This window comes from Pecten maximus, chromosome 15 (assembly GCF_902652985.1).
Source record: "Pecten maximus chromosome 15, xPecMax1.1, whole genome shotgun sequence".
NCBI lineage: Eukaryota > Metazoa > Mollusca > Bivalvia > Pectinida > Pectinidae > Pecten > Pecten maximus.
The window spans coordinates 36,249,137-36,263,847 of NC_047029.1; the positions used below are offsets into that span (position 1 = coordinate 36,249,137).

Genomic DNA, 14,711 nt, shown 5'->3' on the forward strand with positions numbered 1-14,711 from the left:
ATGGGTGTACGTGTGTCGCGGTCAAGTTGTCGTGATCACATAGTGTTGCGGTACAGGGTGTACGGGTGTAGGTACATTGTGATACAGTACGTTTATCTAGGTAATAGGTGGTATTCAGGCTATCACAGCGTTAAATATTTACCAGGCGTAAATTAGGTAATTGTTACATATATATTGAAGTCAGGTAGACTAGCCATTGTTTTGTATATATTGTCTGCAATGTTTATGTTTTCTTACAACAGTTAGATATATATACTGGGTCCAAGATGGAATTTGGTAACGGACTGTAGGCACGCAACCGTTACATTATGACACGCATCTGCAGTGTCTCGTAATGCTGGACCACTGATTTATAACTAAACAATGTCAGGTGGTTGGGATATGGCGATCACTCAGTTGTTGAAGCATCGTACAATGTTACCTCAGATGAAGACCAGAGTCACGATTCCTACCTGAATCAGTTTGTGTTTCTCAAAAAAGTGAGGCCGCGGGCCCCTCAGTGCTTTTATGATTGTGTTCTTAGAAAATCATCTTACTCAAATTACTATGGCCAGCAGTGACCTGCTTCCCGTATCTTCTTCACTGAGGTGGACACCAGCTACGCTGTGAAAGGGGCGGGTAACACATGTACAGCAAACCATAAGATGTTCTATGACTTCTGATAGAAGGATCGATTGGAAGAGATTCAGAACATTAGCGATTATGCTAATGCTGCAGTTTTCGAATATTCAATCATCTTATTCATAACGCTAGACATTTTACTTTGCGCACTTAAATGTAGTGCAAGGTCATCCATGGGATCAAGCTTTTGTCTTAAGATATAGAAACTGTTTTTGTATTTTGTCAATACCTTTATTCTTCAGTGCACTGACCTATCCTTTGCAATATCTCAGGACAGAGTGACTCCGGTGGTCAACTCTCATATCTTGGGATAATTTCAGGTTCTTAAATACCTATGGACAATTTACTACACCGAATAAAAAAAGACGAAACAAAAAAGGGCTCTGTTAAGGAAGGCGATTATGGTGATCCAGTGACCTTGGGTGATCTACGAAAAAAAAGCGTTTTGCGGAGAGAAAAAAAATCCTGGAGGTTGTTTGATTTGCAAAGTTGGAGTGGTAAGCATGAGAAGCCTACCGATAAGCTACGAGTTAAGTTATGTAGGCCCCAATCAGAGTTATACTCTTATTGGCAGGTAGTGGCAAAAGTAATAGAATTCGATGAATTGAACTTAAGTCAGTTTTTAGTTGGTAACTTCAAGATAACATCACAAAGAAAGACACGAGGCGTGATAAGGACGCAAATCTGGCCTTATTAAAAAAAAATTATCATGTGGCTGAGTTTGAGTGGTCTGTTTTGAGGATGTTTTATGTCACATACATAAAATGTTAAATGTGAGATACGCTGGGTGAAAACATTTAAGAGCTAAAAATCAGGATTTTAATGGGAAGTGCGGATGATTCAAACGCAATACTCAGGACCCAGAAATATCACAATTTTCTGAAGAATTTACAACGTAGTGTCGGTGCTATCAAAGGAGGAATGGTTTCAGCCGGATAGGTGGCATCTGATCCTGATTGACTGAAGGTTTCTCTCATAGCCCAGTTTTGTAATGCCGAGTTTCCAGTAGACGTTGTAGATGTACCGTTACAAATCATCTACTATTCACTTTAGCAGCAGTAGTCAAGACATGGAGTCTTGTGAGGGATAAAGGTCTTGGTTATTTGTAACAATGAGGCATGCGTGATAGTCGTAAACGCATTAGCAAGGGGTGAACAACAGAATTCCAGATCTGTTATCTCAAATAGGTAACTGGGATGCCAATGCGTAAAAGGTTCTACGATCTTACAGGATTGGGCGACTATTCTACCTTCAGCCTTTCAGTTCTCACATAATCCGTATGTCTGATTAAGTGGCGACCATTCATTTGTTGCAGGTTCTCCTGCAATGAATGTGAAAACCCCAACTAGAGCAGTATTCACCAGAGGTACATAGCAATTTAAAAACACGGTGGAGGACTTATGTTATGTTCTGTACATATTTTCGCCATGTCCCGTTGCCTGCATCTCTGCAGCAACTGGGCTTGTATGCACAGTTTCTGAGCAGATCTTTCAAGTCAACAAAGTCAAAAAGGACTTTTTGCACAGAATAGACAACTATGAATCTGAAAAAATCGCCCTGAAGCCACTTTGTGGTGTTTTTTCCATACTGCGTTCTTTATGAAGGTTTGTAAATCAAACCAGAGATAGGACACGAGGACACATTCAGGGCTGTGGGTCTCGCTGCTTGGGAAGGTAAAATGGTATAAATTCAGTTTAGAGAAAGATTGCTATTTATCCCTTTCATAAAGGCGGCCCTAATGACTTGATTCAGAAGAGTTGACAATATCAGCCACACGAGCTTGACTTCGAGTTTCCTTGCAGGACAGGTTAAAGGTTGCAGGTAAAAATATTTTTGGTAGGGGGTTCAGCGGATTGCCTGGGAGTTTTTTTGCAGTATTTCTTGTTTAGAAATCAAGTGTTTGTTTTATAGGTACAGAAAAGTTCTTTGTATTATAGATTGGATTTGCAATACATAGTAATATTACATTAATTTCAACTATTAAGTACTGTGGATCTAATCATATTTTATATTAAGACATAACCATCAGAGAATTTTGTGTATTCATAATGAACTGAATTATATAGTTCTAGTTACTTATTAATGTCAAAACACTGATCATGAAAAATGGTTCATGGCCCTAATTTATTTTCCATCCCTTTATTCATTTCACTATACAAGTAGCTTTGGTTGAAAACTCAGTGTTAATGTGTGCTAACGTGGTGTGTTCTATAGCAACTTTGCAGTGTGTTCTTTGTCAATGCTTGTTGTTAATTGTAATAAATTCGGCGAAACGTCTTTCTCATTTGTTTGTGCCTTGTGATGGAGTTGTCCCTTCAGTCCCCCAACCATAAAGCCGATGTTAACTTCGAAAAGGGCGGTAAGTATAAGGTATTTTAGTAATGAAAATGGAGATGAATATAGCAAATATCAATGCATAAATAAAGAAAAAAATCTTAAAATAAATAAGTTGATAAATGAGTCAACGTTGCACATCGCCTACAATGGCATCAATGGCATCAATGACATGGCATCAATGACATGACATCAATTACATGGCATCAATGACATGACATCAATTACATGGCATCAATTACATGGCATCAAGTACATTGCATCAATGATATGCCATCAATGGCATGGCATGTTAAATTGTCTCTACTGACAAGTCCTGTTCTTCTGTTTGATGGGACAACGTTGATAGTTAATTCTCAAACTGAGCGGTGTGATGGTCTTCCCTACATACTGCATGTTACTTCTGACACAGGTAATTAGGTCTATCACTGAAGGTGCGGTAGTTCTGTCGGTGTTCTATTGAATTAATTGATGCTGTGAGAATGAGGACAGAAATCAACACTTTTACATATCTTAGATATGACTACAAAATCGTTATAATATGTAAATACAAAAACAATGTGTATGTATCTCATATCAGTCTTTATTAATATTGTTTATTTATTACATTACAATTGTATTTATGTACATATTTACATAATACTTACATTACACTCTCACACTACTTACATAATTAAGAATAACAAAAATAACATTTATTATCTACATTACTTACAGGCTATGCATGACAAAGTTTGCAACACAAATAACAAAATATTTACAGAAATAGCAATGACCTAGTCTGATTCATGTGATATCAATCATGGAAGTGCATTTTTGATACCAGGTACTATATCTATATACCTGCATATCTACATGTATATACAGATGTATATCTAATACAGAACTGTGGACCCAGTACAGTAAACACATGATATCTTGTCACATCAGATTACATGAAATCAAACTTCTATACATGCTTCAATGCTTTGTAAATTATGGATATCAAATTTTTATAAAAAATTTAAATTATTTCAAATTCACAACCTCATAGCCATCCCAGAATAGCGTGCCATGTGGACCTTTAATTATCACACCAATTACCGGCAGTCAATATTCTTGTAAAATTTTATTAAAAGAAAGACAAAATATCCCAAAACAAAAACCATTAATTGTACAGCATACTTTGTTCACTGTTTCATTTCAACAGTTGAAACATAACCGTAACATCCTTGTATTACCTGCACTTGCCACAGTAACAGTTTTGCTTTAAAATCTGTAGATAGCTTGCTCCCATATATACATTGCCCACGGTTTATCTATGTAATGAGTACAGATTTAATACCAGGAATTCACCAATGTCTTATGTTAAGCTATGACAGATTACCTGTACCGTCATCAGTTTCAAAATGTATTTCTAGATCTACTTGTGAGTTTTGTTGTTTTTTTTTTTTTTACATATGTCCACGCACTAGTACTTGTGTAACTCATATTTCAGACATACAAATCAATGTCGGTACCTGAGTACACCAGGGAAACACAAAAAACTTAAATTGGATTTGACCAGTTTTGATGCTGGCTTGAAAACAAAAATGTCAGATAGTCGCATAAGGCATTTCTCAATGCTTTACATTATATAGCACGCGGGCAACACATTGTAAATATGGTTAACAACTCAAATTAACAATATCAAGATGACTCAATGATATCCTAAACATCTTATTGTATTACATCTGGTCCCCGTTTTGTCGATATTCCATAAGTTAAAGAAATTCCATAGGAAACCTTTACAGAATTTAAGGAGCAAAATTTTCCTCAAAAATGTCTGTAATGCTATCCGTGGTATGTTTCCAGGAGATACGGAACACACAAAATACTACACTTACTAAGTATATGCTACCTTAATTATCATGATTGTATTTCATGATGTAAATGAGATTCTACTCCTTAAAAACACATGTCCACACCCCCCCCCCCCCCCCCAAACACTGCATGAATATGAATTCAAATCATGATCCAAGACCAGAAACTGCTATGTGCTCAATTTGAACAAAAAGGCAATACATCTGAAAGGCTGCTGTCCAAGTATTACCTACATGTACACACATATAACGCTCCATGAACAGGTGATCTATGATTATCATAGAACGATCCGTGAACAGGTGACCTATGATTATCGTAGAACGATCCGTGAACAGGTGACCTATGATTATCGTAGAACGATCCGTGAACAGGTGACATCTGATTACTATAAAACGATCCGTGAACAGGTGACCTATGATTATCATAGAACGATCCGTGAACAGGTGACATCTGATTACTATAAAACGATCCGTGAACAGGTGACCTATGATTACTATAGAACGATCTGTGAACAAGTGACCTAAGATTATCATAGAACGATCCGTGAACAGGTGACCTATGATTACTATAGAACGATCCGTGAACAGGTGACCTATGATTACTATATAACGATCCATGAACAGGTGACCTATGGTTATCATAGAACGATCTGTGAACAGGTGACCTGTGATTACTATAGAACGATCCATGAACAGATGACCTATGGTTACTATAGAACGATCCGTGAACAGGTGACCTATGATTACTATAGAACGATCCGTGAACAGGTGACCTATGATTATTATAGAACGATCTGTGAACAGGTGACCTGTGATTACTATAGAACGATCCATGAACAGATGACCTATGATTACTATAGAACGATATGTGAACAGGTGACATGTGATTACTATAGAACGATCCATGAACAGATGACCTATGATTACTATAGAACGATCCGTGGACAGGCGACCTATGCTTACTATAGAACGATCTGTGAACAGGTGACCTGTGATTACTATAGAACGATCCATGAACAGATGACCTATGATTACTATAGAACGATCCGTGAACAGGTGACCTATGATTACTATAGAACGATCCATGAACAGGTGACTTATGATTGCTATAGAACGATCCATATTTTCTCCAGTTTGACTTACTTAATATGTTCATTGTAATTACAGGTATGAAAACCGTGGTGTTCAATGGCTGAAAAGTAGTAGGTCTTCCCTTCCCCCGGGATTAAACCCGACCGATGTTACCCCGAAGGATAAGGATACACTGCAGGCTGACCCCTTCGCAGGAATGTCCAAGGCTGCAAAGAAAAATGCTAAAAGGACAGAAAAGAAGAAACAACAGGGCCACAATGAAAATGTTGAGTCTGTAACCAGGTCATTAGCTGATTCTGTGCTCTCAAACGACCAATCACAATCATCTAAACAAAGCTCCAACCAATCAGAGATGCCATTACAAAATAAAGCTGATATTGAGAAGAAAGTCAGAAATGTGAAGAAAAATTAAGACAGATTGAGGATCTGGAAAAAAAAATAAAATCTGGTGAAATTAAGGAGCCTGCAAAGGAACAGTTCGAGAAATTATCTTAGAACTTGATCTAGTTGATTTGTGAATTGGATCATATAGAGATTAGATGGATAATTTAATTACTGAAGTGCTGAAATACTGATTTACTGTTGTCAGTCTATATAGAATCACGTTTTACATAGTAGGAATTCAGATTTATTACTGGTGGGAAAAACAAATTGTATTGTGAAGTCCATGATCATAAAAATCTTTTATGTCATTCAATTTTTTATATAACGACTAAATGCAGGTTTGACCTCAGCAGAACCTGATACAATCTTAGATATTGAATCCCTGAAACCAATGCAAGTTTACTGCAGTATTGTGATCAGATCTTTACACAAGAAAATAATGAAATTGCAAAACCAAAAATCTCAATTTTTCTAGGGCCTGTTCATTTAAGCGGAAAAAACAGTTTGTTTTTAAAAGTAATGTTTCAGGCATATATCTTGACAGACCTGCAGATGTTAATGCAGGCCTTGAAAGACTTCGTTGAGGCTTACCTAATAAAAAATCACCAGGTCTATCCTTATTTCATAAACAAACAACTCTGGCCAAATCGGTCCAACGCTAAACAAAAATGGCCGTAGTTTCTCTTCACGACAGGAATAAAGTCATGTTATGTAGGAATAAGTGTTTGTTTTATATTCCCATGTACTGTGGGCATGATGAACACATTCATAAAAAGTACCTCATTAAATTAATGATTGCTGGCAAAAATTGAATTTCATAAAAGGTACATCGATTATTATACCTATTTTCTGTAAATACTTGTGAAAATGAAGCATTCACTTGTGATTTGACCCCATTTTATGAGATTTGTATAAATGTTTCAAAGTTTTTTGACGGTTCATCAACCATTCATGGTTCTATGAATAATATTCATATAAGATATTTATTTTCTGCTTGCATTGCCTATATATAATCATATTGTCACGTATTTGTTCCTCACAACATTTTACAACTTTGTTTGTTGTCCTTCATACTATCATATGGACTGGTGCATGTGATCTTGATAAGATTAAAAGAATGTGAACTTTGAACTCTGAACTTTGACCTGTTATAATTACATATACAAATATTGAACTTTGACCTGCTATAATCACATATAAAAGTATTGAACGTTATCCTGGCTGTCATAATTACATATACACATATTGTAACAGGTAAAGCAGATTTTAGGTATATCTGAATGTATTGGATGTGATGTATGAAAATACAGACATTGTAAATGAAGATAAATTGGTGAAACACAATCTTCAAAATTCCATTGTTGTACTTTACAAATATATTCAACATTGATAGCTAGATTTGCACACAAGTCAGAGTGGCCCTGTTGGCGGAGTGGTTAAGGTGTCCCAACACTTTAACACTAGCCATCCACCTCTGGGTTGCCAGTTCGAAACCTATGTGGGGCAGTTGCCTGGTACTAACCGTAGACCGGTGGTTTCTCTCGGGTACTCCGGCTTTCCTCCACCTCCAAAACCTGGCATGTCCTTTAATGATCCTGGCTGTTAATAGGACGCTAAGTGAAAACAAACAAGCAAGTCACAATTCAGATGACAAACACTTACAGAAATTAATCCATCCACACTCGTTCAGAATGTGATAATCCACTTCACATTTATCTCAAATGTTATATACCGGTAGATGACTGTATGATTTAAGTTCCATAATGGCACACGTACATTTACATATGTTGCTTGTGTGTCTGTTAACATATAAATCAATGGTGAAAACTTGACGGGACATTACAGAATTTGACATTAAACATTAACAAGGTAATATGAAATTAAGAGATCAAAGATAATATGTAAAGGGACAGTTAACATGTCCACTAGGTGAACAGATATCCTTACATAGGATAACATATACTGGAAAATGATGTCTGTCCAAACCAGTCTAAAATTAATTTGGTGTTGAGTACTTTTTGCCCTCCATCAAATTGGTCCATGATAAGTCATCCGTCCACAAACAATCATTGTTATTGCTATTTTTGAGAAGTGCTGGAAGGATTTTCCCAAACTGCCCCAAATTGACCTGTCAAGATACTCATCTTTATTTGCATTTTGGACAAAGATCTCGACAGAACCAACGTAATACAACATACTATTGACACTCGGGGTACGAAACCAGACACAAACAGACACGTGCACCGCGCCGTTTACTAGCTGCGATAACGTAGCTCTGGACGACGGACGGACAATTTCTGACAGATGGTCGTCGTCAGAGCTACGATTCCCTCCCATTGCTCATAATGTAGCAAAACAGTGAACCTCGAAAATGCTACAAATAGCGGATATCGTTTAACTTTGGAGTAATAGTTCGTATTATTAAACATTTCTAATACAATTTTGCAATGTATTAGCCTACCGTCTAATCTAGAAATCTTTAATTCGCATATTCTGATATCATACTGCTCGGAGTCTCCGTGATCCGCCATGATACTTCTCGAAGAACTATCGCGAGGATTCTAACCCAAATATGGAACCCGTGATCCATATATGGATGAACAGATGAAGCTACTACACTGTACATGTACGATAAATAAATAATCAGAGATATTTAACTACTCTTTTGTAACTCTTGTGAAGAAAGCGAATCTTACTTTGCGTAATTAAATAATTTCAGAATGAATTTACCTTCCTTACCGAGATATATTACTCTGAATCTGTTTTTCTGTTGAAATCTCGCGGGAAACCTCATTAGCATTAATTTATTTTGATTTCCTTATAAGGAAATTGACCTTTACACTTGTATCAAAGATGGCGGTATGTTTGAACTGATATCTCCGTGTGTCTTGCTCGTTTTGGATTTTACTATTTATTGTCAAATATTTGAAGTAATGTGCAGGTTTGTTGCTTGAATATTCATAATAGATACCAGAATCATCAATTTACATGTGTTTTCTTATCCGAGAAATATTTTACCACTGCTAATACTGCCCGATGTGAATCACATCGGGGCTTGCTACACTATCGGCAATGGGAGGGAATTCATACCCTACCGGAGAGCAGTGTAGGCAGGGTATGAATATTCGTTCTAGCCGTTTATCACTCCACACAGCAGAGGAAGTAGACAAAGAAGTCGACAGTATGTTGCAACGCGCAATTATTTTGCCTTCACTAAAACCCTTGTCATCTGGGGTGGTTTTTGTTGGGAAAAGTGATGGTACCGTGAGGTTCTGCGTCGACTATATATAGCTACACGCTTCTTAATAAACTGACTGTCACGGATGCCTATCCATTACCAAGGGCGTTGACATGCTTGACCGGTTGTCTGGATGTGAATGGTTTACGACCACTGATGATCTCTCTGGCTTCTGGCAGGTGTTCTGGCAGGTGGGGTGGACATGGCCGGAGCAATCGGACAAACAAAATACGGCGTTCGCAAAACGCAAAGGCCTTTACAAATTCAACATGATGCCCTTTGGATTGTGCAACAGTCCAGCAACATTTGAAAGATTGATGCACAAGGTTTTTACTGAACAGACATGTGACATTTGCCTTAAGCTTGCTTAATAACATTCAAAGAAGCATTGGGGAACCTAGGAGGACTGTTCGATAGAATTCAGACTTGAAACTGAAGGCCATTTCCATGGACATGTAGGCGTATATATCGCGTGTCGGTGTGTCGACCGACACAGACAAAGTAAGATTGAGATCGGTGAAAGTTCTAGGTCTGTGTAGTAGAGCTCTCGGATCACTGCACTTGCCGTGCATATCCCCGATTTCCAGTTCTGCGTTCTTTGTCAGCTCTGCCATCGTTTAAAGTCTTTGGTCTCATATCGAACTATACTATCAATGAATGGATCCTTTGAAATCACTTCGGATATGTCCCTCGTTGCCGTAGGGGACGCTTGATATGTTAAGCGTTTTATCCCCTCACCTAGCTCTGGTAATGCTTCAGTGGTCTTAAGCCGTCGTTCCCTCTGCATAGAACAATATAGTTCCCCTTGGTTAGCACGGGCTCGGTGAAAGCTCGGTAAACACGGCGAGTTCATTGATCGTCGGCGCGGTTACAAAAATGTCAAAATTTGACACCAAGTCACATTAGATATATGTTGAAATTTATATTTTTAGAATCAGCTATATTTACTTGTTGTTTGTATCTAGTAATATTTCTCAATAATAGCATGTATCGGAAATAATTAGCAAAAAACATGAATAGTCACGCTTGATTGCGGGCTACACAAATTCTCCCCCTAAAAAATGAAAATCGTCGATTTAGGACGTTAAAATACATTTTAAGAAAATCCACTTACACGGATTGATTTAAAACCTGAAATCAAATCTTGGTAGAAAAAATCACCTTAATCCATTCAGTAATGAAGGAGAAAAACGAAAATATCCAAAGCTCGGGTTCGGGTCTAAAGCTCAGGCTCGGGTCTAAAGCTCGGGCTCGGCTCGGGATACACAAATTCTCTACCACCGCAGCTGATTGGCTGAATAAGTTGGGCGAGTACATGTTGTCGGTTTGTGACGAGTCGTCCTGACATTCGGTTTTCGTCACGATAATAGGATCTTGTGACCACATTTTTGTTTAGTTTCTAATGCCTAAATTTTACCTTTCTACACAATTACATCTATATGTTTTAATACTTGTTCCATCTCGTTTAAACGAACTAATTTAAATATGGGATTGGCCACCCGATATTGCCACTGCAACCCGCTGTTTGGGCCGAGTTTTGCGGGACGAAATGTACATATCGAGGGAAAAAAACAATAACAAAAACATTCATGACATAACACGCGCTTCCATCACATCGAATCGACCCGCGATGCGTTTCTGTTAAACCTTTAAGTTATATCATTTATTTATTTATCTATTTATTTGTTCATTCATTCATTTACTTTTAGCATCTGTACACCACCAAAGATGTTTCCTTATTAATCATAATAGGCCCTCGGCGAATTTAGTATCGGCCGAGGGGGATCATTTTTACAACATTATGATACTTTTTGTTGTTTATACCTACTGTATATATATATTTGTGTAACTGTTCCATGTTCTATGTCTATATGTGATCGTATGTAATTTACCTGTGTCTTGATAAAGGGGCAGATTGCCTCGAAAATTTGACAATTTACTTGTCTGTACTGTCGTTATTACTACTTGACATATATATATATACAGTTGGGAGCAAACTAAACTTGGTACCAAGTGCACTTCGTAGTGCACACGTAGTGAATAACGTAGTGCACTAGACTAAACATCGTAGTGCACTTGAGTTCACTACGATGTTAACTCCAGTGCACTACGATGTTAACTCCAGTGCACTACGATGTTAACTCCAGTGCACTACAATGTTAACCCAAGTGCACTATGATGTGCACTTCAGTTCTTGGGTAAATGTTGTTATGAGATATATGATTTGATGTGTTGTATATTATGTGTGCAAGTTAAGTTTTGAAGGTATAGCTACCCATGTTCGTGTATGTAGCACAATTAAACCTTCTGACTCAGTACTAATTTAGACTTGCTGACAGAGAGATTTCTTAGTTAGATTTAAATATAATATATTCTGTCAAAATGTCAGTATTAATGTATAAAGGCCAGAGGAATCCAATTCATGCCAGATGCAGGGAATGTGTATTTTTAATACTATGGTAAAACAATATGAAATATTAAATTCCATCTTCAGACATTCTAGTGGTTTGATTTTATATTTATTTCATGTTTGTAATGATGTATTAATGAAATCTGACTACAGGTACATTCATCTTGTCAATTATTAACTTACATATTATGAGAGGATACCTATAGTTAGATAAGGTTTCGGTATAATGCCTGCGATAAATGGACCCCCTTGGAGTTAATTGGGGAAACCGGCCTGATCAGGTGTGACCCACACCACACAGGGTAATTAATATGTGACAGGTATGAATGGCAATGGACTAGGGGCCCCAAGGGCACTGGACTGGTATCTGAGTCTCTTGCAGTTAAGATTTTATTAGGATTTAGTGGAATTCATTATGTGTAAAAGTATGTAGCTTCCCCTCAACTTATGTTAATTATTTGTTTTATATTGAATAAGCAAACTTTATATATTTTCCTGAAAGCTTCACATACAATGTTATAATTATAGTTATATTCATGACATATAAATGATTAATTGATTAGGGAGTATACCTATAATAGTCTAAGTAATATACAATTAATTTACAGTGAAAAAGTATGGATTTAAGATTCCGTAATTATTCAATTTAAATACCAATTTAAATGTTGATAATCAGATATATACAGCATTTACACTATAAATGAAAAATGATACAAGGCTGAATTTGCTGAAATAATATAAAAGAATGTAAATTAAACAATCGTATTAAAGTTCTTTTTAAATATCTACACTCCTAATTAAATCAATATGACACATCCTTTACTAAAATGTTCAAAAGTATTCAACGATACAATTGTTTTACAATTCAAGATTCAGCAAGTACATATAAATATGTATGTAAAGACGATGATCAGCAAAATAAGATGAGTTTCAAAAGTGTGCTTCAGTTTTATACACTATTTCTGAAACAGTTTGGCAATCATTAACAGCTAATGACTGATCACCTAACAGATGAGTTGATTTACCTGTGCTGATTTACCTATGTTCTTACATTGATGATATTTCAGTAACAGACTATAACTCCCTATCAACACACCTTAACTCCTATGTAAACACCCCACCCTAACCAGAGTTGGTGTTCGGGGAAGACCCCATATACGACACCAAGCGTTTACCAGGTAAGACATTCTGAACTATGATACAGGTAAAGTATTTTCTTGGTCAGGTGAGACTACAGGTGTGAGAGTAGAACAATAGGGGATAATTACAGGTAAGGTCTAACCAACAGATCAATTTTCACACCTTGGTCTTGTATGGTCATACCTGAGTGACCACCAAAGTAAAAGTGGTCAGTCAAATGCAACATTTTGTAATCAATCATTTCAGCAAAATAATAATGATAAGTAATTAACCTCCCTATAGACATTTGAAAAAAAAAATCATTTGTTTATAATCTTATGAATATAATAATGTAATAAGTAATGAAAAAAGTAATCAAATTATAAACATATTTGTTTTACCTATTATTTTTAAGATGTAGTCGATGCAGACATTTGGTCTAGCATGACTAGTACTGTAACTATAATTTTTGACACTTGGATTTGACCCATACTCTAATACACACAGCTTGGTGACACTTATCAAAACGACAGGTAAACTGACAAGCTTTTGTTTGGATTTTAAAAACCTTTATAATATTATCTCGAAAGCTTGCAAATCAGTATTTTTATTTCTCAATAATAATCAAAAAGTTTAACGGGAAAACTAATTCATACACTCATTAGGTACATACGATAAACATTAGATTGGGGGATGATTATATATAATTACATGAGTGTTTAGGGGAGGGGTAGCCATGCATGACTATTACAGTACCTGTACAGGTAAACCCTTAATTAATCACACCTTTCAACAAAATTACAATCATAATCCCATTTTGTGTGATTTACCTGGTCTGGAAAGACTAACATTTATGTTGCACGTACAATATATGTTTTAATGAAGGCAGAATCAATATTGCTTGATGTTGATCGATTTAATTTTAATTTTAAAACTGGTATTTTCCATGCTTCCTTAATTATAACTAATCTTAATTTAGTGTAAATGCATAGATGCAACGGGTGGATGCAATGGGTGGAATCAATGGGTGGAATTTATGTAATATGATACCTGTATTTTGTCAGTTTTTGTGTATATTCTATTTACCAATACGGGACATGTATTGTACTTATATACATGTAATAAACATATCTGAAATAAAAGTAAAATGTACACACCATCATGAACACACACAATATACATAGACTAGTCCTTGTATATATATTTTTGAAATTTTGTTTTAATGAAACATTTATATGTTCAAGAGATTATGCATTGTATATCAAATACTTTGTATGTATTGACTCTAGTGCACTACGATGTGAACTGAAGTGCACTACGATGTTCACTCCAGTGCACTACAGTGTTAACTCTAGTGCACTACAATGTTAACTCCAGTGTACTACGATGTGAACTCAAGTGCACTACGATGTTAACTCAGGTGCACTTCGATGTTAACTGGAGTTAACTTTTGTAGTGCACTGAAGTGCACTAGACTACCAAGTTTAGTTTGCTCCCAACTGTATATATATATATATATATATATTTGTAGTAATATATGTGCGACCTGTGATCTGATGGTATCTTCTTACAAACAGACATGACGTCACGGGTATTCTCGGTGTATTTTACTTCCCGTTGTGTTAGGGAGCTGTTTACGGAATTCACTCGTCAGATGTTAATGGCTGAATGT

The 14,711-nt window shown here is 36.4% G+C and overlaps 1 protein-coding gene across 1 annotated transcript; it reads left to right on the top strand.

Annotated features, from left to right (window-relative positions):
* On the top strand, window positions 1-6,300 carry LOC117343410 (partner of Y14 and mago-like). The gene is made up of 2 exons (XM_033905752.1): window positions 1-50; window positions 5,964-6,300. Exons 1-2 carry the CDS (start codon window positions 1-3, stop codon window positions 6,298-6,300), a joined length of 387 nt encoding a protein of 128 aa, XP_033761643.1.
* Window positions 6,301-14,711: the final 8,411 nt, after the last annotated feature.

Excerpts from the sequence above, each read along its gene's own strand:
- LOC117343410 (XM_033905752.1), top strand. The coding sequence starts at position 1 with ATGGGTGTACGTGTGTCGCGGTCAAGTTGTCGTGATCACATAGTGTTG. Across the intron at positions 51-5,963 it reads CGTGATCACATAGTGTTGCG|GTATGAAAACCGTGGTGTTC; the intron begins GTACAGGGTGTA and ends TTGTAATTACAG.